Below are 24,177 nucleotides of genomic sequence, written 5' to 3'. Positions count from 1 at the left end.
CCGCACAGCCAACTCGCCCGGTCTCAGCTTTTTTCACTGCTGCAAAAGATGTTCCCCTGTGAAGTCAGACCTCCTTACTCTTTGCATGTCTCAGCTTTCCAGTTTGGAAATTAAATAAATCTGTGTTGTGTTCCAGGTTCCTGTGGATCATGGGTGCAAGTCTGGTGATCTCGCTGCGATCTCAACTGAGATCAACTCTGCGCAGACGTCAGTTGTTCCTGAAGGTGCTGCAGCGCTCCGTGATACTGATAGCCCTCGGACTGATCCTCAACTCCATGGGAGGTGGGCAGAGGTTAGATCTGTCCTCTATGAGGCTGCCGGGCGTGTTACAACGCATCGGCGTGTCGTACCTGATCGTGGGCACCATCGAGACGATGCTCATCAAACCTCAGGGCTCGTTCCAGATTGGCCGATTGCTGGTGGTGCAGGACGTGCTGGACAGTTGGCTACAGTGGCTCGTCATAATCATTCTGACAACTGTGCATATATCTCTGACTTTCCTGATGCCAGTTCCAAACTGTCCGAAGGGTTACTTGGGACCAGGAGGGTTACACTACAGTTTGACTGAAGGTGACAAGTATACCAACTGTACCGGGGGAGCTGCTGGCTACATTGACAGGCTTGTATTTGGAGAGAAGCACATTTATCAACACCCGACCTTCAAAGAAGTCTACCACACTTCACAGCCTTATGATCCTGAAGGTAATTGAAAAGAGAGAAATCTTTAATCCTGTTTCTGCTATAGCATAACATTTTTAATTCTTGAAACCGACTTTCATCCTAGTAGGTTGTGTTACGTACATTAAGTATGGTCGTGAAAATTCAATATTCATTTTTAATTCTCTTAAATCCAAGTGTAGCATATACAATATGGTTACTTCTCTTATATTTTAATTTTTCTTGTTGCAGGTCTGCTTGGTACTCTGTCATCAGTGCTGTTGGTATACCTGGGTGTGCAGGCTGGGCGAGTGATGCTGTGTTATCACTACACTTTCTCTCGAGTAGCTCGTTGGACCATGTGGGCTGCCATCACTGTGAGTATTCAGCTGCTGCTAATTATAGCTAGAGGTGGGAAATTATGCCATTAGTTGTTTCTATTTAGAGCAAGAATTATATTAAAAATGGCATTTTAGAGCATCAGTTATTTTAAGAACTAGCATTTATTAACTATAACCTGTTCCGCTGTTTTATTATTCCTTTGAGAGGGGCAAATGGAACTAAAATATTAAGGCTATATAAATTATGGACATACATAAGATAACATAATCAGTATTACATTAGAAGTAGCAAAACAAACTACTAGTCTCAAGGCGAGTAATACACACGTCACACATCAAAATGACAAAAGTGGCAAGGAAAACTGGGGAAGGAAAAATGAAAGTAATGATGTTTGCAGACGACCTGTTAGTCTGGGGAGAAAAGGAAGAGGAGGATATCTAGGACCTGTTAAGTGCATGGGAAGATGAGGTGAAACAATATGGTATGAAATTTAATGCCAACGAGAAAGAAGGGGAGACCTACGAGAGGGATAACATGTGGAGGGGAACAGCTTAGGATGGTAGAGAGTTCCAGGTACCTGGGGAATATCATAGAGGAAAGTGGAAGAAATGATAAGGAAATAATCGAGCATGGAAGACGAGCAGGAGTGGTCCTGACAAGTGTCAGAAGTCTGGGTAGGAGCAAGGATGTCCCTCATAGAAGTAAACGAGTGATGATATATAGGACGTACTATTTACCTATTCTGACGTATGCAGAAAAAACTTGGGTAATGAGGCAGAGAGCTGTGGCTAGGATACAGGCAAGTGAAATGACATTTCTGAGAAGCAGGATAGGAGTGACAAGAATGCATAAGATGAGAAAGTTAGAGAGATAGAAAAAGAAGAGCCACTGCAGAACAGGATAGAGGCATCTAGACTTAGATGGTATGGTCGCATGAAGAGAATGATGGAGGAAAGGATACCCAGGAGGACGCACAAAATGGAGATAACAGGAAAATGGCCAAGAGACAGGTGGATAAAAGGAGTGAAAGAGTGCGTACAGAGAAGAGGAGAGGACTGAGTAAGAATGAAGAGGGTCAAGTGGTGGGAAGACAAGCTAAGAGGAGATGGAGAAGCTAATGTTCCAAGCAGACTTGGCCAACAGCTGAAAACTCCATATGATTATGATGATGATGATGAGTGTTGTTAGCGAAATACACTCGACTAAATATGGTATTCACGTGTTACGTTTTTTAAATTTACCAGGCGAGTTGTCCGTGCGGTTAGGGCTGCGCAGCTGTGAGCTTGCATCCGGGAGATAGTGGGTTCGGACCCCTCTGTCGGCAACCCTGAAGATGATTTTCCGTTGTTTCCCATTTTCGTACCAGGCAAATGCTGTACCTTAATTAAGGCCACGGGCACTTCCTTCCCACTCCTAGCCCTTTCCTATCCCATCATCGCCATACGACCTGTCTGTGTCGGTGCGACTTAAAGCCAATTGTCTTTTTTTTTTTTTTATTCTTCCAGGGTATTGCTGCTGGCATCCTCTGCAACTTCTCAAAAGATGAAGGTTGGATACCTGTTAACAAGAATCTCTGGTCCCTGTCTTACGTGCTGGCTATGGGCAGTATATCGTTGTTGATGCAGAGCTTTTTGTACCTGGTGATAGATGATCGAAACTGGTGGTCTGGTGCTCCCTTTCACTATGCTGGTACGTATATCTCATCTAACTTGGACACATGCTTTCTTAAGAAACATCACACTATACTCTGACCCTCTGGTTTTCCTAGCGAGCACTGCTTTCAGCAAGCTGTTGGTTATTGTTATTGCAGCACTTGTGGGTTTTAAGCTAATTATTGTAATTAAGGTAGAAAGGAAGGACCATAAAAAGAAACATATAATACAAAAGGAGTTCAATATAATAATGTAACACATTTTTTTTTAAAGCAGCTTTTTCTTTGAGGATTCAAATACAACATGTTATTCCTCAATCCTTTTGCTACAATACCCTATTTTTCAACATAATCTCTGTTCAATGCTACGGCTTTACACCACCGTATTGTGAGGGCCTGCATGGTACCAGTGGTCCACGGGCCTCACGGGAAGACCACAGGTGTTTAACAAACGGACATCACGTCGCCTTTGCTCGGCGGGCTACTGTGAGTCAGATCACCGCCCAGCTGAATGTTGGAAGTCAGGAACCCATTTCTACCAGGACTGTAAGGAGGCAACTGCTTTGCATAGGCTTCACCAGTCAACGACCAATTCTTGTCCCTTTGCTGACACCTCAACACAGAGCTCAGCGACGTGCATGGGCCCGCGAACATCGGAAATGGACCATGGAACAGTGATGGCATGTGGTATGGTCCAATGTATCGTGGTTCCAGTTGTATTGAGCTGATGGGCGTGTGAGAGTGTGGCGTATGCCTAATGAAGCTATGGATGCTATGTGTCAACAAGGTTGTGTCCAGGTGGGAAGGGCTCAGTTCTGGTCTGGGCAGGGTTCTCATGATTGTAATTAGGCCCTGTTGTCCGACTGCAGGGAGGGCTGACAGGTACACGTTATGTGGACCTTCTTTCAGACTATCTGCATCCCTTTCTGGCCCTAGAGTAACCTGATGGAGATGCCATGTTTCAACAGGACAATGCGCCATGTTACCTCTTTGTGGTGGCACGCAGGTAGTTGGAGGAGCACTCCACAGAAGTTACGACCATGGATTGGCCCTCCAGATCCCCGATCTTAATCCAATCGAGCATTTAAGGGATGCTGTCGATGCTGGTGTATGCTCCATGAACAAGACCAATTCTGGGTAGCAGTACAAGATGCGTGGGTCCAGATCCCTCCAGAACAATCCCAACATCTTATAGAGTCGATGCCTCACCGTACTGCTGCCGTTTTGAGGGCTCGCGGAGGAGCAACCCGTTATTAATGTCACATTCAGTGTCTTCTCATGACTTCTGGCCACTCATTGTATATCGTCATTGCCGGGACAAAACCTCCTATGTGATAATAATTTTGGAGATATACTGACCCGCAGCGCATAGATTATGAAGAGCGAGATTGCCTTGACCATATTCACACAATATTGCACCTTAGATGACAGAACCTTACCGGCCAAAGTTCTAAGCTAAAATATTTCACATAGGAGGTTTTGTCCCGGCAACGACGATATATTGTATACTACATAACTTGAGAAAAAAAAATAGATTAACCACCTAATCAATACACAAAATAATCTAAAAAAATATTTATCTAACAAAAGTGGACATGTTTCGGCTCTTAATGATTTCCTTATGTGCTACTGATCTTATTTAAGTGTTTGTGTGCTGACGATGGCTCCAAGAGCCGAAACATGTCCACTTTTGTTAGATAAATAATCTTTTTAGATTAGATTATGTATTGATTAGGTGGTTAATTTTTTTTTTTTTTTCTCAAATATTTTTCCTTTCTGTTATTTCTCCTGCCTGCTCTGGCTTGTCGTCATATACTAGCTGATCAAAAGTTTGAAGGCATCCATTCAAAACCATTCTCCAAAGTGTTCTTTGGATACATTGCTTAGTAGTGGACGTAAATACAAGGTGGGAGAAGACCCATCCGTCGCCTTTATTAAAGCTCTAACTCTGTGTGGGGGAAACTGTATACCAGATGTGGAATGTCTCCAGCGGGATAATAAAATCTATTCTTCTTGCAGCGTTGTAGCAAGTGCTGTTGGGTGTTGGAGTCTGCAAAGAAGTCGCCATTGTTGTTCATCCCAGAGGTGTTCGTTCAGTAGGATTGACGTCGAGGCTTCGGGCTGGCTAGCCCATTTCCGGAACCTTTTTGTCTGCACTCACGAACTGACCCCGCTTTGTGGCAGTGATCATCTCCGAACTGGTCTTCTACCATAGACAACATGTAGCTGGGCAAAATGTTCCTACATAGTAGAGTCTTGAAACTCAACCTAAAGTTGACTGAGATGGTGTAGAGTTATAAAAATGTTTATGCGGTGTTATGTAAAACTAACTTCTTCTTCATCATCATCATCATCATCATGAATTCCTTCCAACAAGCAGAGTAGGATGTTTAAGAACAATGTACCTCCATTTATTACGGTCTTGGTATGCTTCTTCTATCTAGGGCATCCCATGTATCTCCTCTCTTCTCTAGGTCTATCCACTTTTTTTTAGCACATCCACTTGATCTTCATCCCGAAACGATTTTTCCAAAATACTTCCTTGGAGTTTGAGTCGCCTACATTTGCTTAGCATTTCCTAGCCATTTCAGCCTTACAGTGCTCAGCCTTTCTTCCATCGTCAGGCTGACCTGCAGATCTCTTCGTATCTGATCATTCCTAATTCTGTCCTTCCTTGTTTTCTGTACAGTTGATTTAAGGAACTTCATTTCACAAGTTTGCAGTTGGCTTACCTCTCCTTTATGTACGACGCAACTCTCGAGACTGTGCGTCATGATGCGCAGGAGATAAGTCTTAAACTGGTTCTGTTTAGCCCTCAGAAGAATTCCCTATTCCCATACTATGTTCCGTACTTGATGGAAGAAGTCGGATCCTTTTTGCGCCCTGTTCAACATTTCATTCTTGGCACTTCCGCCATTTGATATTGTACTCCCCAGATATTTAAAGGTATTCACACATTCAATCTTCTCTCCCTCAAGGGTGAGGTTACAAGGTGTATTTGGCCTGCTAACTTTTCTTAAACTTTGTGTTCCAAAGCTCCAATTTCCTTTGAACATCTTTCTCAGTTTCTCCCCAAGTGGCAACATCTTCAGCAAAAACAAATGCTTTAAGAGCTTCCTTATCTATTCCTTTGAGTTACTTTATAATAGTATCCATGAGTGGAATGAAGAGCAATGGGGAAAGATAATTCCTTTTTTGGATATCTCTTCTTGTTTTAAACCACTGAAATCTTCCATCTCCTACGTGCACACTACTTTCACAACCGTCATACAACATCTGAACTTTTAAAATTAATGCTTCTGGGATTTTATACATACATACATACATACATACATTATCATTATAGACTGTTATACCTTTCAGCGTTCAGTCTGCAAGCCTCTGTGAATTTACTAAACGTCGCCACAATCCTCGATTTGCAACTAGTGTTGTGGCCTCATTTAGTTCTGTACCTCTTATCTTTAAATCGTTAGAAACCGAGTCTAACGATCGTCGTCTTGGTCTACCTCTACTTCTCTTACCCTCCATAGCAGAGTCCATTATTCTCCTAGGTAACCTATCCTCCTCCATTCGCCTCACATGACCCCACCACCGAAGCCGGTTTATGCGTACAGCTTCATCCATCGAGTTCATTCCCAAATTAGCCTTTATCTCCTCATTCTGAGTACCCTCTTGCCATTGTTCCTACCTGTTTGTACCAGCAATCATTCTTGCTACTTTCATGTCTGTTACTTCTAACTTATGAATAAGATAGCCTGAGTCCACCCAGCTTTTGCTCCCGTAAAGCAAAGTTGGTCTGAAAACAGACCGATGTAAAGATAGTTTCGTCTGGGAGCTGACTTCCTTCTTACAGAATACTGTTGATCGCAACTGCGAGCTCACTGCGTTAGCTTTACGACACCTTGATTCAATCTCACTTACTATATTACCATCCTGGGAGAACACACAACCTAAATACTTGAAATTATCGGCCTGTTCTAGCTTTGTATCACCAATCTGACATTCAATTCTGTTGAATTTCCTACCTACTGACATCAATTTAGTCTTCGAGGGGCTAATTTTCATACCATACTCATTGCACCTATTTTCAAGTTCCAAGATATTACACTGCAGGCTTTCGGCACAATCTGCCATTAAGACCAAGTTGTCAGCATAGGCCAGATTGCTTACTACATTTCCACCTAACTGAATCCCTCCCTGCCATTTTATACCTTTCAGCAGATGATCCATGTAGACTACGAACAGGTGAAAGGTTACAGCCTTGTCTAACCCCTGTAAGTACCCTGAACCAAGAACACATTCCACCATCAATTCTCACTGAAGCCCAATTTTCAACATAAATATCTTTGATTGCTTTTAATAATCTACCTTTAATTCCATAGTCCCCCAGTATGGCGAAAATCTTTTCCCTCGGTACCCTGTCATATGCTTTCTCTAGCTCTACGAAACATAAACACAACTGCCTGTTCCTCTCGTAGCATTTTTCAATTACCTGCCGCATACTGAAAATCTGATCCTGACAGCCTCTCTGTGGTCTCAAACCACACTGGTTTTCATATATATTTTATATGTATTTTCTAAATCCAAAAACACTATGATCAAGTCCTTCCCTTTTCCCCAATACTTTCCTTAACTGCCTGAGTGAAAAAATTAGGTCTGTGGTTCCTCTATTTTTCTAAATCCACGTTGTTCCCCTTCAAATTGGTCTTCATTCTGTATTAAAGTAATGAAAATTTTTAACATATAGAGCCTAAAAGAAAATATGAAAGCCAATCAAAAAAGTAATGAAAACTTTTAACATATAGAGCCTAAAAGAAAAGAAAAAAGGCATTCAAAAAATTTCAGAAAAATGAAATTTTCAGCCAATTTTGTTGTCTGTCCAGCTTTTAAGTCCTCTGCAATTATATGTACACTTTCCCTTTTTATCCATTCTCTTTAGAACATTCAGCTTCGTTTCATTTTTCATTCACAGCCTTCAACGTGCAACTTTCTCTTATAACGTTTTGCTTCCATGGAAAGGAATTCCTTTCTATTGTGGCAATTCATTTTTGAGTGGATGTCTGAGTAACTGATGCAATCTGTCCCACCTATAGTAGCTACTATCTGAGGGTAGGTAGGAATTTCCCTGTGCAAGTCACTTGTCACCAGGAATGTTGTTATGTATTACACTATGTTTCGAAACTTATTCCCTCTAGTCATACCGCTTGACCCGTCTAAGTATAGAATTAGAACAATTAAGACTAATTTCATGATTCATCTGTTACGGATAGGAAAAAGACATTTCTGTAGATGTCGAGTTTTTGGGACTCTACTGTATCATTTAACGTGCTATGTAGTATTACAACCAAGACCCTTCCATGTGAAATGCACACAAACTGTCACCACATCTAAATCCTCCTATCTGATTGCCACGTCTTGCTTCAGTTTACACATTTTCAGTCTGTCGCAGACCAGTGGTGGTGCTGTGTGCTGTTTTAAACACCAAATTCGCCGGTTGGCGTTCATTTGCAAAATTGCGGCTTATGGGTGAGCGCCTGGAACTTGATCCTTAGTTTCCAGTACTTCCCGGCGCACAGTTTTGGTGCTAGCTACACAATGTTCTTCACGGCTCAATGGTTCCTGGTGCCTGCCCAGCCATAGCCCTTTTTCACTTCACTATAACATCCTCTACAATCAACTTGGGGAATTTAAGAAGTGAGGAAGTACATAGCAACTTACGGTAACAAAAGTTGTGTGCAATTTATGTGTGCGTTCAATATGACGTTCTTTTCAACCTTGAGGAGTTCTCGCTGCTTTAATCAGGATTATTATATGTAAACTTATGAACAGTGTATTTTATATTAATCATAAGAAGCACGAGTTTTACTTTAAAGTGTGATTGTTGTAACTTGAAGAAACAGTGGATGTTTTTTCTATTTTTAAGACTCTAATTTTATGGCTCAAATGTTATTCTGAGCATCTTTTAAAGTGTACTCAGTGCATACTCATTAGTTTGATTCTAGGACTTAAAAAGTTGTAATTATACTAGATCGTTGTCAGTGTGTGTTAGGTTTATTTTAATTAAAACTGTATGAACAGCTGAAGATGTCTGCTAGAAGATGAAACATGTACTGCATATTTTTAAAGATATAATTAATCGCTAAGAGTGAGTAAAAATTGTATTGATTGGTTGAAATCCTCAAATCTACATATTTTGAACAATTCCGTATGTCGGCTTTCGGTCCAGAATGGAGGCATTCAGAACGGTTCTGTAAGTCTGCGCCAGTGAGTTAATAGCAGCATTCATAGTGACATCTAGGCTCTAATTTGTGTGTACTGAGGGGTGTCAACATACTTTTGATCAGATAGGCTACTTATGATCTTTACCTTCTTGTCTTTGAGATACGTTTGGTGTACCCTCTCTGTTGCTTATCGATTAATCAACACTTTTTTTTTTTTTTTTTTTTTCAGGAATGAATTCTTTGTTGTTATATGTTGGTCATATAGTAACCAAACACACATTCCCTTGGAATTGGAAGCCTTACTACAACAACCACACAGAACTACTCAGCATGAACTTGTGGGGGACCGCACTGTGGCTGATCATCGCTTATGTTCTCTTCCGCAAGAATGTATTCGTCGCCGCCTGAGTTTTAGAAGGCGTTCTCATTTTTTTTGAATATGCAGTATATATACACATATACTTCTGCCTCTTAATACTCCATGAGGTCCAATGTTTTTAATTTGTACAAAGTTTTATATGGCTCTCTTCAAAGACGAGCAGTGAAGTGTGTTTGTGTTTTGTCGGCATCGTGCTTTTAGCATAATTGTACATCTTTTAATACACAACATTGTATTTATTACACTTGTGGTGCTTTTAAACAATATAATATATATTGCTAATTTATCAATGTTGTATTTTGAATTCTTTAGCTCTTGACCACATAAAACTTTCCTATTACTTCTCTGTCGTTCCAGTGAATTTGTCTGCTCCAAACATAATTATAAGCAATGAAAAATAACAACCATTTTTTGCTATTGGCTTTACGTCGCACCGACACAGATAGGTCTTATGGCGACGGTGGGATAGGAAAAACCTAGGAGTTGGAAGGAAATGACCGTGGCCTTAATTAAGGTACAGCCTGGTGTGAAAATGGGAAACCATGGAAAACCATCTTCAGGGCTGCCGACAGTGATATTCGAACCCACTATCTCCCGGATGCAAGCTCACAGCCGCGCGCCTCTAACCGCACGGCCAATTCGCCCGGTAAGTAACAAACAAATGACAAATCCGGTCCTATATAGAGTAACCGTATTTGGCTGATTACACAAATAATAAAGAATGAAATTTTAACCTAAATTAAAAAATAAAAAAAAACTTAGATTCAACAAAAGCATTGCAGCACAAAATGTAAACAAATAGGTTAGGAAACTTGACAAACGGAACGGACGTCGGAAGTGGCATGGAACATAGCCTTCTGCTATCAAAGAAAACGGAGGGTAATTGCCCTTGGTTTACAACATTTATTTTAGAAAAAATTACTCAATTAGAAATTCAAAAGTTGAAAGACCTTGGACACAGTACAAGGGAAATTACATGTTATGTTATAAGATATTATCACTAAATTCAAATCATAGGTAATAGATTTCATATTAATCCATACTGAAGAGCAATATGGTGTAAAACAAAAGCTAAAGGTTTCCACCTATTCAATACTTTTTGTTGTAACCTTAAAAAAAGTTACGTATATTATATTTGTTGAAACTAGTCTTACCAGAGACCATCATCAGTCAAAATCAAAGTTAAGGCAAGACATAAACAAAAAAAACAAAAAAAAAGCAATATATATATATATATATATGAAGCATGCATGAAATTAACGACAAGTAACGATTTTAAAAACACTCATCACAATCACACGTCCTATATGTCATTTATATATATATTTCTTTTTTTTTTTTTTTTTTTTTTTTTTCTCCATTAGCCGGTCCCTTCGAATTGAGAAGGGAGAGATAGGTCAGGCAAGGTCCTGCAGCTCTATGACGTACGATACTGAATCTTGGCTTTACAATTGGGTAGGTGGGGACTGACCTTCCGTAGACGCGACCACGCCCGCCAGATCAGAGAGAGGCCTAATGGAAATCGGGAAGGAAATTCCCTGGAATTGACTGGGGAAACCTTTCTAGTGGTTTAAAGTTCCATTAATACATACAGGGCTGCCGATTGTAGGATTCAAAACCACCATCTTCCGATGCATGCTCACAGTTACGCGACCCTAAGTGCACGGCCAACTGGACCGTTGGGAAGACCTCTTTGAAGTTGGTTGGAGATTGGGATATCAGCCTACCTCTACCAAATTGCTCTCACGAGGCTGAATACCGTTGAACTTTGTTATAATGACATCGGTTTCAGCGATAACTTGTCTATAACATCATGTTTTCTGTGGTATGGACTAATTCCTCATAAGAAATGTGTTTTTCAGCTTTGCTTAATACAATAAAGGTATATGCGTCTAACTCGCATATTACATAATTTTCGACCTCAATTTGGAATAAGATTTTCTAAGAACCATAGTGTTTTATAGAAATCTGTCAGCCTGGCAAATTCTGTCCCCTTTTGCCATAGACCTCGGAAATGCAGGCTGATTCTCCACCCCACTGTAACTTGCCCGAATTCTTGTGGTATTGATGATACCTGCATGCAGTCAGTTTCTACAAGAACTTTCCTATAAGTGCACGCATTTTAACGCAGTGTGACTATTAAAAGAAAAGTTTTAATGTTGGAAGATAAATTTAATGTGATTCACCAAATTGAGAATGGAATTTAAAAAAGCTGACGTCTGTGGTGAGCCTTGGTAATTCCACAGTCCATACAATTTGGAAGAGCAAGGAAAAAATTGTTGCTGCATTTGAACAGAATGATTTGAAAATTAAGCGGCCATGTAAACCTGAATGGACCGACGTGGATGAAGCCTAATTAAATTTATGTTACTGTATTCTTCATTTTGCACCTCACTGGACTGATAATATGAATCTCCGTTACTATGACACTCGTTTATAAGGACTGATTTTTCAGGTCCCTTGGATGTTGTTATAACCGAGTTCTACCGTATATCCCGCTGCAGCCTTATGTCATTTTTATAAACATTTCTGCCCGATCCAGAAACCAAACTTTCCACAATATACCCTCCTGTCATTATTATTATTACTATTATTATTATTATTATTATTATTATTATTATTATTATTATTTATTATTATTATTATTATTATTATTATTATTATTATTATTATTGAAGCCTCCATGGCTCAAACGGCAGCGCGCCGGCCTCTCACCGCTGGGTTCCGTGGTTTAAATAACAGTCACTCCATGTGAGATTTATACTGTAGAAAGCAGAGGCGGGACAGGTTCTTCTCCGGGTACTCCGGTTTTCCCTATCGTATTTCATTCCAGCAACACTCCAAAATCATTTCATTTAATCTGTCATTCATTAATCATTGCTGCAGAGGAGTGCGACAGTCTTTGGCAGCCGGCACAATTCCTATCCTCGCCGCTAGATGGGGGCTTCATTCATTCCATTCCTGACCCGGTCGAATGACTGGAAACAGGCGGTGGATTTTCACTTCATTATTATTATTATGGACAATGGAGAATAGCATAAAACGGTTTATAAGGAAATTTTTTTTTTTTTTGCTAGGGACTTGACGTCGCACCGACACAGATAGGTCTTATGGCGACGATGGGATAGGAAAGGCCTAGGAGTTGGAAGGAAGCGGACGTGGCCTTAATTAAAGTACAGCCCCAGCATTTGCCTGGTGTGAAAATGGGAAACCACGGAAAACCATTTTCAGGGCTGCCGATAGTGGGATTCGAACCTACTATCTCCCGGATGCAAGCTCACAGCCGCGCGCCTCTACGCGCACGGCCAACTCGCCCGGTATAAGGAAATTGAATCAGTATTGAGCATGATAAGGAAAAAACATGTATCATTCTCTGGATATCTTATCAGAACACCTGACACCGGAATTAGCAGAAGAATAATTGAATAATTATGGAATAGCAAGACCAAGATTAAATGGATGAGGGAAATTAAGGAGGATATTAAAGAACTACAAATAACAATAGACGATCTCAAAAACAAAACAGAAAAAATTAAGATACTTCAAGGCACACACACCAGGCTACAGACCAAGTTCAATAAAAGGTCTAATGGGAGGGTATTTTCAGTAGAACAAAGGAAGGCAGCATCTCTCAGAATGAAAAAAATATTGGGCTGATAGGATATCAAGAAATCCTTTGTATAACATATTGACTAGAGCGATCCAATGTAGGCCATAAAATGTAAAATAAATAAATATATTATTATTATTATTCTGGCTCTTACCTGAGGATCCTGGGTTCGATACCTAACCAGTCCTTGGTTTTTAATTGTGGACTGAGGGCTGGGACGACATTCAGTCAGCCTCAAGATACCAACTAAGCAGCTGTCTGATACGAAAGACAGCGGACCCGGTGAAGAAGGCCAAGCAATATAGCTAAAGATATCGTCGGGCACCCCGCTATCTGCAGGCTATCTGACCCTTAATGGGAAGTTGCACCACAAGTTTTTTCTTAAATTATTATGTAACATGTTCGAGTAAATATTTGTCCAGTGGTGGTGGTGGTGATTGTTTCTTTTTTTTGCTTTACGTCGCACCGACACAGATAGTTCTTATGGCGACGATGGGACAGGAAAGGCCTAGGAATGGAAAGGAAGCGGCTGTGGCCTTAATTAAGGTACAGCCCCAGCATTTGCCTACTGTGAAAATGGGAAACCACGGAAAACCATCTTCAGGGCTGCCGACAGTGGGGTTCGAACCCACTATCTCCCGGATGCAAGCTCACAGCTGTGTGCTCCTAAGGTGATTGTTTTAAGAGGAAGTACAACTGGGCAACCATCCTCTATTAAAACTAATCAGAGTGAAAATAGAGGAGGTCTGCTACTTGAAAGAATGAAGGTTTCGTCAAAAGACTCCCTGAGCCTCGCAAACTTAACACCATCAGGTCGGAAAAAAAAGATCTGGCTGAGGGAGGTCGGATAATAATAGATGAAATTGAGTCTGGTTTAAGTGGAAGGAGTGCCAGATTCAGCTAGGGAAACTGTGGTCATCCACCCACGTTCCCAGGTTGAGTGCCCCTGGTCACCCTTTTAGTTGCCTCTTATGACAGGCAGGGGATACCATGGAGGTATTTTACAGACCCCGCCTTTAAGGGGTACTCGGTTCAGAGGACCCCGGGGTTGATTCCTGGCTGGGATGGGGATTTTAACCATGTCTGTTTAATTCCTCTAGTTCTGAGACAGGGTCTTTGCATTCGTCTCAATATATTTCTTAATTTACAAATCTGATGTCAGTCTACAAACCACCATCACAAATACAGGCAACAGTGAATACAGAACATTCCCAAGTAAATGGGGAAAGAGGCAAAGAAGTAGTAGTTCGTAAAGTGTGTTAAATTACAGCTGTATCAACTGGCAAATGTTCCCTTCTTCAGGTGAATCCCTACAGTTACATCCAGTTTCCATTCATTACAGCAGAACCTCATTAATCCGGACTGCGAGTTGGCTGTGTGTGTAGAGGCGCGCGGCTGTGAGCTTGCATCCGGGAGATAGTAGGTTCGAATCCCACTATCGGCAGCCCTGAAGATGGTTTTCCATGGTTTCCCATTTTCACACTAGGAAAATGCTGGGGCTGTACCTTAATTACGGCCACGGCCGCTTCCTTCCAACTCCTAGGCCTTTCCTATCCCATCGTCGCCATAAAACCTATCTGTGTCGTTGCGACGTAAAGCCCCTAGCAAAAAAAATTAATCCGGACTAATTGGGGCTCTAGGTTGTCTGAATTAATTAAACTCCGGATTAAACAAAATAATGTATGAAATGGCCAAAATACGTATTTAAACACACTATTCTGTAAAAAGAACGTGTACAGTACAGCATTTTAAATTTAAGAAAGACAAAGGTTATTTAGTATTCAAGATGTAATGCAATACAGTGTTAGGCCCCTCGACCACAATACAGAATAAAAAAATGTAGTACATAATTAGAACATGGCAATCCAGGCACATTTTCATTGACCACACTTGACACACTTACTGGTTTCAAGAAACTGCTGATATTTTGATTCCTTTAAACAACAAGCATCAACTTCACCATCTTTTGTTGTCTTCCTTTGACATTAATTCAATTAATGATTAACTCACGCAGATCCTCAAATGTTCGTAATATGCAGACATGTTTTCATCGTTGTCATCTTCAACGTACTTAATCGCTATGTTAAGGTGGTCTTTAATTTCAATAAGTTTTGGCTTAGGGTTAATAATATCACCTGCTTCATCCTGGTTAGCTTGCTGCTGAGATCACGCTTTCAATGATCTCCTCTGTTAACACGTGATAACCTGGATCATTTTCATCTGCTTCTAGTCACAACTCAGTGTCTTCCAATGTTGCTGAATTTTCACCACCTTGGTGGAGAGTATTGTGAAAATCCTCTGTTTCCAATCCAGTCGTATCCGGTTCGATCTCTTCATTTATTCAAAGTTTCTTTCACGAGTTAATAAAAGTTGATGGTTGTATATCATTGACAGCAGAAGCAAAATTGAGAATCATAGATCCGAAATTGTAATTGCATTTATGTATTACTAGCAGGTGCTCGCGGCTTTGCCCGTGTTTATTAATTCAACCGCGTTCGATTTTTCTAAACTGTTTAATTAAATGCAAAAGAAAGACTATATTTATTAACATACATCGTTTTCACTTTTAATATTAGTCGTTTTCTATTATTTCAATATTTCACCCCCTTCAACCTCCGGCCGTAGGGGTGTCTTACCCTACAGTTTTCTTTCTCAAACAGTAAGTCGTATGAGTATCATGTTTGGTTGAGAGCTATGCTGGAACATGCACACGTACATCCATGATCTCGGTCATTTTGGACAATCCTTTCACCCTGACTGGGAATGAACTTTGGCTAAAACGGCATCCAGAGTGTTAAGGTACATCTCAGCTACCCCAAAGACTATGAACATGTGTATTTAGTTTGGTTGAGAGCTATGCTGAAACATACACACACATTCGCCCGTAATCTCTTGTCATTTTCGACATTTCCTTTCTTCACTCCTTCTCACTCCCTATGCCGTCCGACTCGTTGGCTGAATTGTCAGCATACTGGCCTTCGGTTCAGAGGGTCCCGGTTCGATTCCCGGCCGGGTCGGGGATTTTAAATTTTAACCTTCATTGGTTAATTCCAATGGCTCGGGGGCTGGGTGTTTGTGCTGTCCCCAACATCCCTGTAACTCACACACCACACAACACTATCCTCCACCACAATAACACACAATTTCCTACACATAGCAGATGCCACCCACCCTCATCGGAGGCCTTATAAGGGCTGCACTCGGCTAGACATAGCCACACAAAATTATAATTATTATTATTATACTCCCTATGCCATGGGGACAGAACTTGGACTTTTCATTTTCATATATCGTTTATAGAAGAAGAAGAAGAAGATAAGTTTTAAGAAACACATTATAATCTTTACATACTCTGGTTAGGCAATCCACTGATCTGACTTGTCAAGCGTTTTACTTACCATCCCCTATTTTTTTTCTTCACACTTCTCAACCTTTATGCCGAACTACCCATCAGATTTCATTCAAACCACTTCCTAAACCCACCCCGGGGTAATAAGAACAAACTCTGAAATTTTCAGTGAAATCGGTCAAGTGGTTTTTGAGTCTATTCGAGACATGTATACAAACAAACATTCATTTTTATATATAACTATATATACTTTAAACAGCTGTCCAGATGAAGTGAAGTCCACAGTAATGGGGTTCGGATTAATGAGGTTCTGCTGTATTTCGATAGAGAGTTTGAGTGGAAAATAGTTGAGTAGAAGTCATTTTTCAATCTGTTTCGTGAGGTTTAACGACGCACTAACTCAGATATATTTTCGGCGATGATAGAATAGGAAAGGGCTAGGAACTGAAGAGAAGCGCCCGTGGCTTATTAAAGTACTGTACTGTCTGGTGAGAATATTGGAAACCACACAGAAAAACATCTTCAGGTTACCGATGGTGGGGATTGAAAGCGCAATCTGCTGAATGCAAGCTTACAACTACATGACATGCTACCACGCATCCAACTCGCTTGGAAGACGTAAAACTATAATTTTTTATATTCGTTATGCCCAACTAAGGAGTGCATGTGAACTTATTCAGCACAACGTTTCTTCCTGTCTTCCCAAAATCTCTTCATCTTTTCGCTGTGCTTCTTTTTGCGTTCTTCCGTCCATCCTGTGCTTTTCTTTTAGGTTGATCAGCAAATTTGTGTTTGTTTATGGGAATTCTGAATTTTTTCTGTCTTGCAAGATTTCTTCATTTATACCAATTTCCTGAAGATATTTGTTTATTTCTCTAAGCCAGTTGTGATTCTTAGAGATACTGCGAGTTTTAGTATTTTCTTTGTCAGCCTATTGTTATCCATTCTGGTCAGACGACCGTAGAATTTTAATCTTTTTTTTTTTCTAATGGTGTCTGATTTTTCTGTCACTTGATAGATTTCCTGCAGTTTCCTTTTCAACCAAATACCATTTTCGCATTTAGGTCCTAGAAATTTCCTGAGAATTTTCCTCTCTTGTTTTTCGATTTTTTATTTGTGATCTGCCACTAATTATCAGAGTTTCTGATGCATAAAGGACTTCTGGTTTGACAACTGTGTTGTAGTGTCGTAATTTTGCGTTTTGGGATATAGATTTTTTGTTGTATCTTCTCCAGACAATTTTGTATGCTTTTTGTAATTATTTCTTTGTTTGCTTGCTGATTTAACCCATTTGGTTGTAAAATTTCACCTCGGTATTTGAATTTTTCTATTTGGGAGATTTTCCCATATCTAGTGACTAGAGAATGGTTGTTAAATCCTAATCTTGTACCTTCCATATACTTCGTCTTTTCATATGAAATTTGCAGACCTATTCTTGCCACTATTTCACAAAGTTTTTGTACGGACTGGAGTGCTTGTTTGTTGTTCGAGAGCATTGCCACATCATCTACAAAGGCGAGACAATCAAGGTGACTTTTGTTTTTGAGAAGTCTACCAATATTGATCCCTTTATTTTCATCTTTCCATTCTCAAACCACTTTTTCCAGAAGTAGATTGAATACTAGTGGTGATAATTCATCGCCTTGTCTGATCCCTGTTGTAATTTCGAATTGCTCTGAAACTTCTGCTAAAAATTTAACTTTCGCTATTGTGTCTGTCAGAGTTTGCTTGATCAATTCCCTTGTTTTTCTGTAGACTTGAAATTCCTCAAGTATGTTGAATAGATTCTGTCGGTCTATTGAATCAAAAGCTTTTTTGCATTCAATAAAGGTAATTATTGTTAGTAGTACGGTACTGGACCATGGCATCAGCATTTTTTCTGCTGAGTCAGCACCCGAGGTCATTGACCCCGGCCAAGTGCATTGACGTCATGACCACATGACTGTGACATCACGACCACATGCTTCTGTTTGTAAACAAAGCCACGAGCATTTGTTGACAACTGTCATCTTAACGGACCCTAACCTCACTTTTTCGGACAAGTGAACATCGCTAACCTCACTGCTGCCATCTTGACAGACCCTAACCTTACTGTTGCCATCTTAACGACCTAGGGGCGCGGAATTTAAAATCTACGTGCTTTTGACTGCTGTCATCTTGACAGGTCCTAACCACCTGGGGCCGCAGAATTTTGAACAAGTGAACGTCGCTAACCTCACTGCTACCATCTTAAGAGGGCCTAACCTCACTGCTACAATCTTAACGACGTAGACCCCCTGTGGGTGGGGGCGGTAGAATAATACCCACGGTATCCCCTGCCTGTCGTAAGAGGCGACTAGAAGGGGCCCCAAGGGCTCTGAACCTTGGAGCGTGGGTTGGCGACCACGGGGCCCTCAGCTGAGTCCTGGCATTGCTTCCACTTACTTGTGCCAGGCTCCTCACTTTCATTTATCCTATCCGACCTCTCTTGGTCAACTCTTGTTATTTTCCGACCCCGACGCTATTAGGTTTGCGAGGGCTAGGGAGTCTTTCATTTCACGCCCTTCGTGGCCCTTGTCTTCCTTTGGCCAATATCTTCATTTTTCGAAGTGTCGGATCCCTTCCTTTTTTCCGTCTGATTAGTGTTTAATGGAGGATGGTTGTCTAGTTGTACTTCCTCTTGAAACAATAATCACCACCACCACCACTTAACGACGTAGAAGACACGGAATTTAAAATCCACGTGCTTTTGACAGCTGCCATTTGACAGCTCCTAACCACGCGGGCGCGGATTTTGAACAGGTAAACGTGCTGCTAACTAGGTGTGAATTTTGCACAATCAGAGATCAGGACTGGAAACGACCGGAAGCGTTTGAGATGTGGGTCTGGAGACGAATGCTCAGGCTTAAATGGATTGAAAAGGGAACAAACAAATGCGTTCTAGAATAAATTCAAGGGAAGAGAGAACCGATTTTAACGATACAAGGAAGAAGAGCTAAGTTCACTGGCCACGGACCGGCTCCGTGGCTAAATGGTTAGCGTGCTGGCCTTTGGTCACAGGGGTCTTGCGTTCGATTCCCGGCAGGGTCGGGAATTTTAATCATAATTGGTTAATTTCGCTAACACGGGGGTGGGTGTATGTGCCGTATTCATCACCATTTCATCCTTATCACAACGCGCAGGTCGCCTATGGGCGTAGAATCAAAAGACCTGCATCTGGCGAGCCGAACTTGTCCTCGGACACTCCCGGCACTAAAAGACATACGCCTCTTTTTTTTTCACTGGCCACATCTTGCGACACAACACCTTTCTTACCAATCTGCTAGAAGGAAAAATCACGGGGAAGAAAGGCCGAGGACGACCGAGGAAAAAAATCCTTCAAGACTTAGCACAGAGTCTTCATTATGGTTCTTAATTATGAAATGGAACGAGGAGCTGAGGACAGGAAAGAATGTCTGCATAGATAAGGCATTGCCTTTAGACGATGATGATAGTAATTTTTAGAAGACAGGTATAGTACCGGTACATACAGTAGTGAAACAAGAAACATACGTCGGTTAACACCTTAGTTAGTCTCTTCTGTTTGTTACTGTTAACCTTTCCTCCCTTCACGTTGAAACTTCTCGTCAATACCACGCAGCCGAGATTCGTAACTGCAGCTTATCATCCGCGACTTCTGGGATTGCTTTCGTACGCGAACGGTAATCAGTTCACACCCGAGAATCAGCGAGGCTTCGCCGACTTTCCGATCATTAGAAGTTTTAGTTTCTCGGTTCCTTTCATATTTGCTCGCAGCATCACTATAAACCTTTATTTACTTGTTAACTGTTCCTCACAAACTACAAATGCCGTATTGCACAGTTAGTGTTGCACAAAATATGAGTTACAGAATATTATTTTCTTCAAGGGAGGAAATGTTTGCTTCGAGAAATCGAGAAATTCGTGTAACCGAATTTCGAGTAATAGGAAAATAAATACACGTGAAGAATAGGATAAACGGCCGGGAATTTTAAGTTACTTCGAGACATTGAAAATTCGAGTAATGGAGGTTCGAGATATCGAGGTTCGACTGTATATCATTATCTGGAAATATGGACGTGGTAAGTCACTGATAACTGGCAACCCGAAAGATGAAAGTGACAAACCAAGTCATTTTGTCCTCTTTTTGATGTTCCTAACGACGTGGGTAGTCTTCACTAAAGAATCTTTAAAAATATCTCATAATTCAATTAAATTGGAAGGTTAATGAAATGTGCAAATTAAGGAAAATAATTGTCTCAATTGAAATAGCATTTGAGAAACTGGCTCTTCACGTAGACGACGATGCCATTCAGTAACGTCCTGAATTAACTTACGTTCCGTCGCTCGCTGTTTCCTTGAATATAGAATAGCACACATTTTTAATGTCCCTATATCTGCAAAACAGTTGGCACCTACTACATGATGTGACAGCAAGCGAAGACGATATTTTGTCTGATTCGACTGGGGAAACGTTAAACATTCCACCTGTCATTTTCCTATACTGAACTCCTTTCTTCCAGACGTGTTTATTAGGTACTTTCCCAAACATAATGGATTGGCTTTTCTGGTTATGTGTACGGACTTCATGACACCTAATTCTTATACAGTATTATTCAAAGTAGCACACATCTTTGAATAGCCTTATATAAAAAAAACAGGTGGCATTTCCTGGGATTTCCGCAAAAATGAGTTTGTCAACATCTGAGATGTCCCTGAACTTGAAATTTTCTATAAGGCAAACCTCTCTTTTGAAATTCAACAGTATTAACAAAGTTTTAAATTACGAAATATTTCTTTTGGTTTACTAAACGTAACAGATCCTTCAATTTTGCGGTGATATGGGGCCTATTGTTAGGAGTTTCACACAAATTTATACTGAAAGTGATTTCAGACTATAAGTAAACGTTAAGAAAATATCTAGCTCTCCGTATTATTTTTACCATTGCCATTGCATCCTGGTAATTTTGCATCAAATCTCGAGGTTCACGTAAAAGAAGGTAATATAACCATACGCCCGACACTTAAATTCATGTTTATTGCGTATTTCTTACGCCAAGTGGATAAAATAAAGAGAAACTGTAGATATCTGCGGAAAGCAGTAAAGATGGATGACACAGTTGGGGCTGCGAATACTTGGGAGAAAGGAGACGAGCTGCTCGACTAAGTGGTATGTTCCAAGCTGTCAGTGGAGAGATGGCGTGGAATGACATTAGCAGCTGGGATATAGTACCATATCTGAAGTACTTATTTGATATTCTTTGTATGAAGGAGCTATACCAAATGAATGGAGAGTTGCTATAGTAACCCATGTGTATAACGGAAAGGGTTTTAGACATAAAGCTGAAAATTACAGGCCATTCAGTTTGACATGAATTGCATGTAAGCTTTGGCTTAGGGAAACTATCCTTTCTGATTATATTAGATATGTTTGCGAAATTAATAACTGGTTCGATAGAAGGCAGTTCGGGTTTAGGAACGGTTATTCCACTGAAACTCTTGTAGAATTCCAGCAAGATATAGCAGATATCTTGGATTCAAGAGGTGAAATGGACTGTATCGCGATTGTCCTGTCCAAGACATTTGATAGAGTGGGTCATGGGAGACTACTGGCAAAAATGAATGCAATTGGACTAGACTGAATGGGTGGCTATATTTCAAGAAAATAGATCTCAGAGAATTAGAGTAGGCGAACCTTTATCTGACCCTGTAATAATTAAGAGGGGAATTCATCAAGGCAGTATTATTGGACCGGTCTAGAAAGCCAAGAATAACTGCCTTCTAACGTGAACTATGAAAAATTAATTAAAGACAGACAACGAAAAAGATCTGAAATATGGAGTGAGTTTTATTCCACTGATGCTATGACAACCAATGATTGGAAGCAAGCTAACTTTAACCTCAGACATATTATAACAAGGTTTGCTACTCATGGGTTCCACTACAAGATATGCGCACACAAACGATTTCACGAACCCGGCAAACATGTGTGTGTGAAAGATGTAACCTACATTGCGATAGGTATCATGCTATGTACTGTGTATTTAGAACAGAATCTTTGACAAAATTCTGTTCTTCCATGTAAATTTTTGCACATTGTGCGCATTTTCTATTATTATTATTATTATTATTATTATTATTATTATTATTATTATTATTATTATTATTATTATTAATGCCGGCCCCGTGGTGTAGGGGTAGCGTGCCTGCCTCTTACCCGGAGGTCCCGGGTTCGATTCCCGGCCAGGTCAGGGATTTTTACCTGGACCTGAGGGCTGGTTCGAGGTCCACTCAGCCTACGTGATTAGAATTGAGGAGCTATCTGACGGTGAGATAGCGGCCCCGGTTTAGAAAGCCAAGAATAACGGCCGAGAGGATTCGTCCTGCTGACCACACGACACCTCGTAATCTGCAGGCCTACGGGCTGAGCAGCGGTCGCTTGGTAGGCCAAGGTCCTTCAAGGGCTGTAGAGCCATGGGGTTTGGTTTGGTTTGATTATTAATAATAATAATAATAATAATAATAATAATCTGCAGGCCTTCGGGCTGAGCAGCGGTCGTTTTGTAGGCCAAGGCCCTTCAACGACTGTAGTGCCATGGGGTTTGGTAAGTATTATTGGACCTTTATGTTTTCTTATATATAAATGATATGAGTAAAGAAGTGGAATCAGAGATAAGGCTTTTTGCGGATGATATTCTGTACAGAGTAATAAATAAATTACAAGATTATAAGCAACTGCAAAATGACCTCGGTAATGTTGTGAGATGGACAGCAGGCAATGGTGTGATGATAAACGGGATGAAAAGTCAGGTTGTGAGTTTCACAAATAGCAAAAGTCCTCTCAGTTTTAATTACTTCGTTGATGGGGTGAAAGTTCCTTTTGGGGATCATTGTAAGTACCTAGGTGTTAATCTTTGTATAAGGAAAGATCTTCATTCCTTGGAGTAATCACATAAATGGCATTGTATATAAAGGCTACAGATCTCTGCACATGGTTATGAAGCTGTTTAGAGATTGCAGTAAGGATGAAAAAGGAGAGGCGTATAAGTGTCTGATAAGACCCCAACTAGAGTATGGTTCCAGTGTATGGGACCCTCACCAGGTTTACTTGATTCATGAACTGGAAAATATCCAAAGAAAAGCAGCTCGATTTGTTCTGGGTGATTTCCGACAAAAGAGTAGCGTTACAAAAATGTTGCAAAGTTTGGGCTGGGAAGACTTGGGAGAAAGAAGACGAGCTGCTCGACTTAGTGATATGCTCCGAGCTGTCAGTGGCGTGGAATGACATTAATAGACGATTATGTTTGAGTGGTGTCTTTAAAAGTAGGAAAGATTACAATATGAAGATAAAGTTGGAATTCAACAGGACAAATTGGGGCAAATATTCGTTTATAAGAAGGGGAGTTCAATAAATATCCGAATTCTTTGCAATTATTTAAGAAAAGGCTAGGTAAACAAGAAATAGGGAATGTGCCACCTGGGCGACCCCTAAACAAGTTCAAATCATTTTTTCTCAACAAAAAAAAAAAACGCTTGCGACAATTTCATTTCATCATTTTATAAATTAACTCATAGCATCATTAATTTATTTAATAACAAATACTTGTGGCTAGCCTGGTGAAGCGCCTGAGAACAGACCTGCGTGTTAGGGCGGGCGGCGTCTGCCGTGTATAGGAAACTGCGTGTTAGTGTGGGGAAGGAGGGTGTTGTGAGTGGCAGGAATACACACACAGTCCGTGAACCAAGAAAATTAACTGTTTACAATCAAAATCCCTCTACCCGGAGCCCGAAGGCCAAGACGCTGACCATTCAGCTACGGAGCCGGACAATGTATTTAATCAAATGTGCTGATGTCATAATATATCTCTATTGTATATTTACTTGAATATCCCTCTTAGCTTGAAGGTTTCATTATAATTATATACGGTTAGTGTGGTATGTGAATTATTGGCCTAATTTTTTTTTTTGAGT

The 24,177-nt window shown here is 40.6% G+C and overlaps 1 protein-coding gene across 1 annotated transcript in view; it reads left to right on the top strand.

Moving 5' to 3' along the window:
* LOC136882407 (heparan-alpha-glucosaminide N-acetyltransferase) overlaps positions 1–9,540 on the top strand; it is a 37,077-nt gene extending 27,537 nt beyond the window's left edge. Inside the window, exons 8-11 of the mRNA XM_067155041.2 lie at positions 137–702; positions 910–1,034; positions 2,505–2,688; positions 9,101–9,540. Coding sequence (XP_067011142.2) covers positions 137–702; positions 910–1,034; positions 2,505–2,688; positions 9,101–9,279 — 1,054 coding nt within the window. The 3' untranslated portion in view covers positions 9,280–9,540. The remainder of the gene's footprint in view (positions 1–136; positions 703–909; positions 1,035–2,504; positions 2,689–9,100) is intronic.
* Positions 9,541–24,177: the final 14,637 nt, after the last annotated feature.

Source organism: Anabrus simplex, chromosome 10 (genome assembly GCF_040414725.1).
Source record: "Anabrus simplex isolate iqAnaSimp1 chromosome 10, ASM4041472v1, whole genome shotgun sequence".
Lineage (NCBI taxonomy): Eukaryota > Metazoa > Arthropoda > Insecta > Orthoptera > Tettigoniidae > Anabrus > Anabrus simplex.
This window is presented reverse-complemented; position numbering and strand designations above follow the sequence as displayed.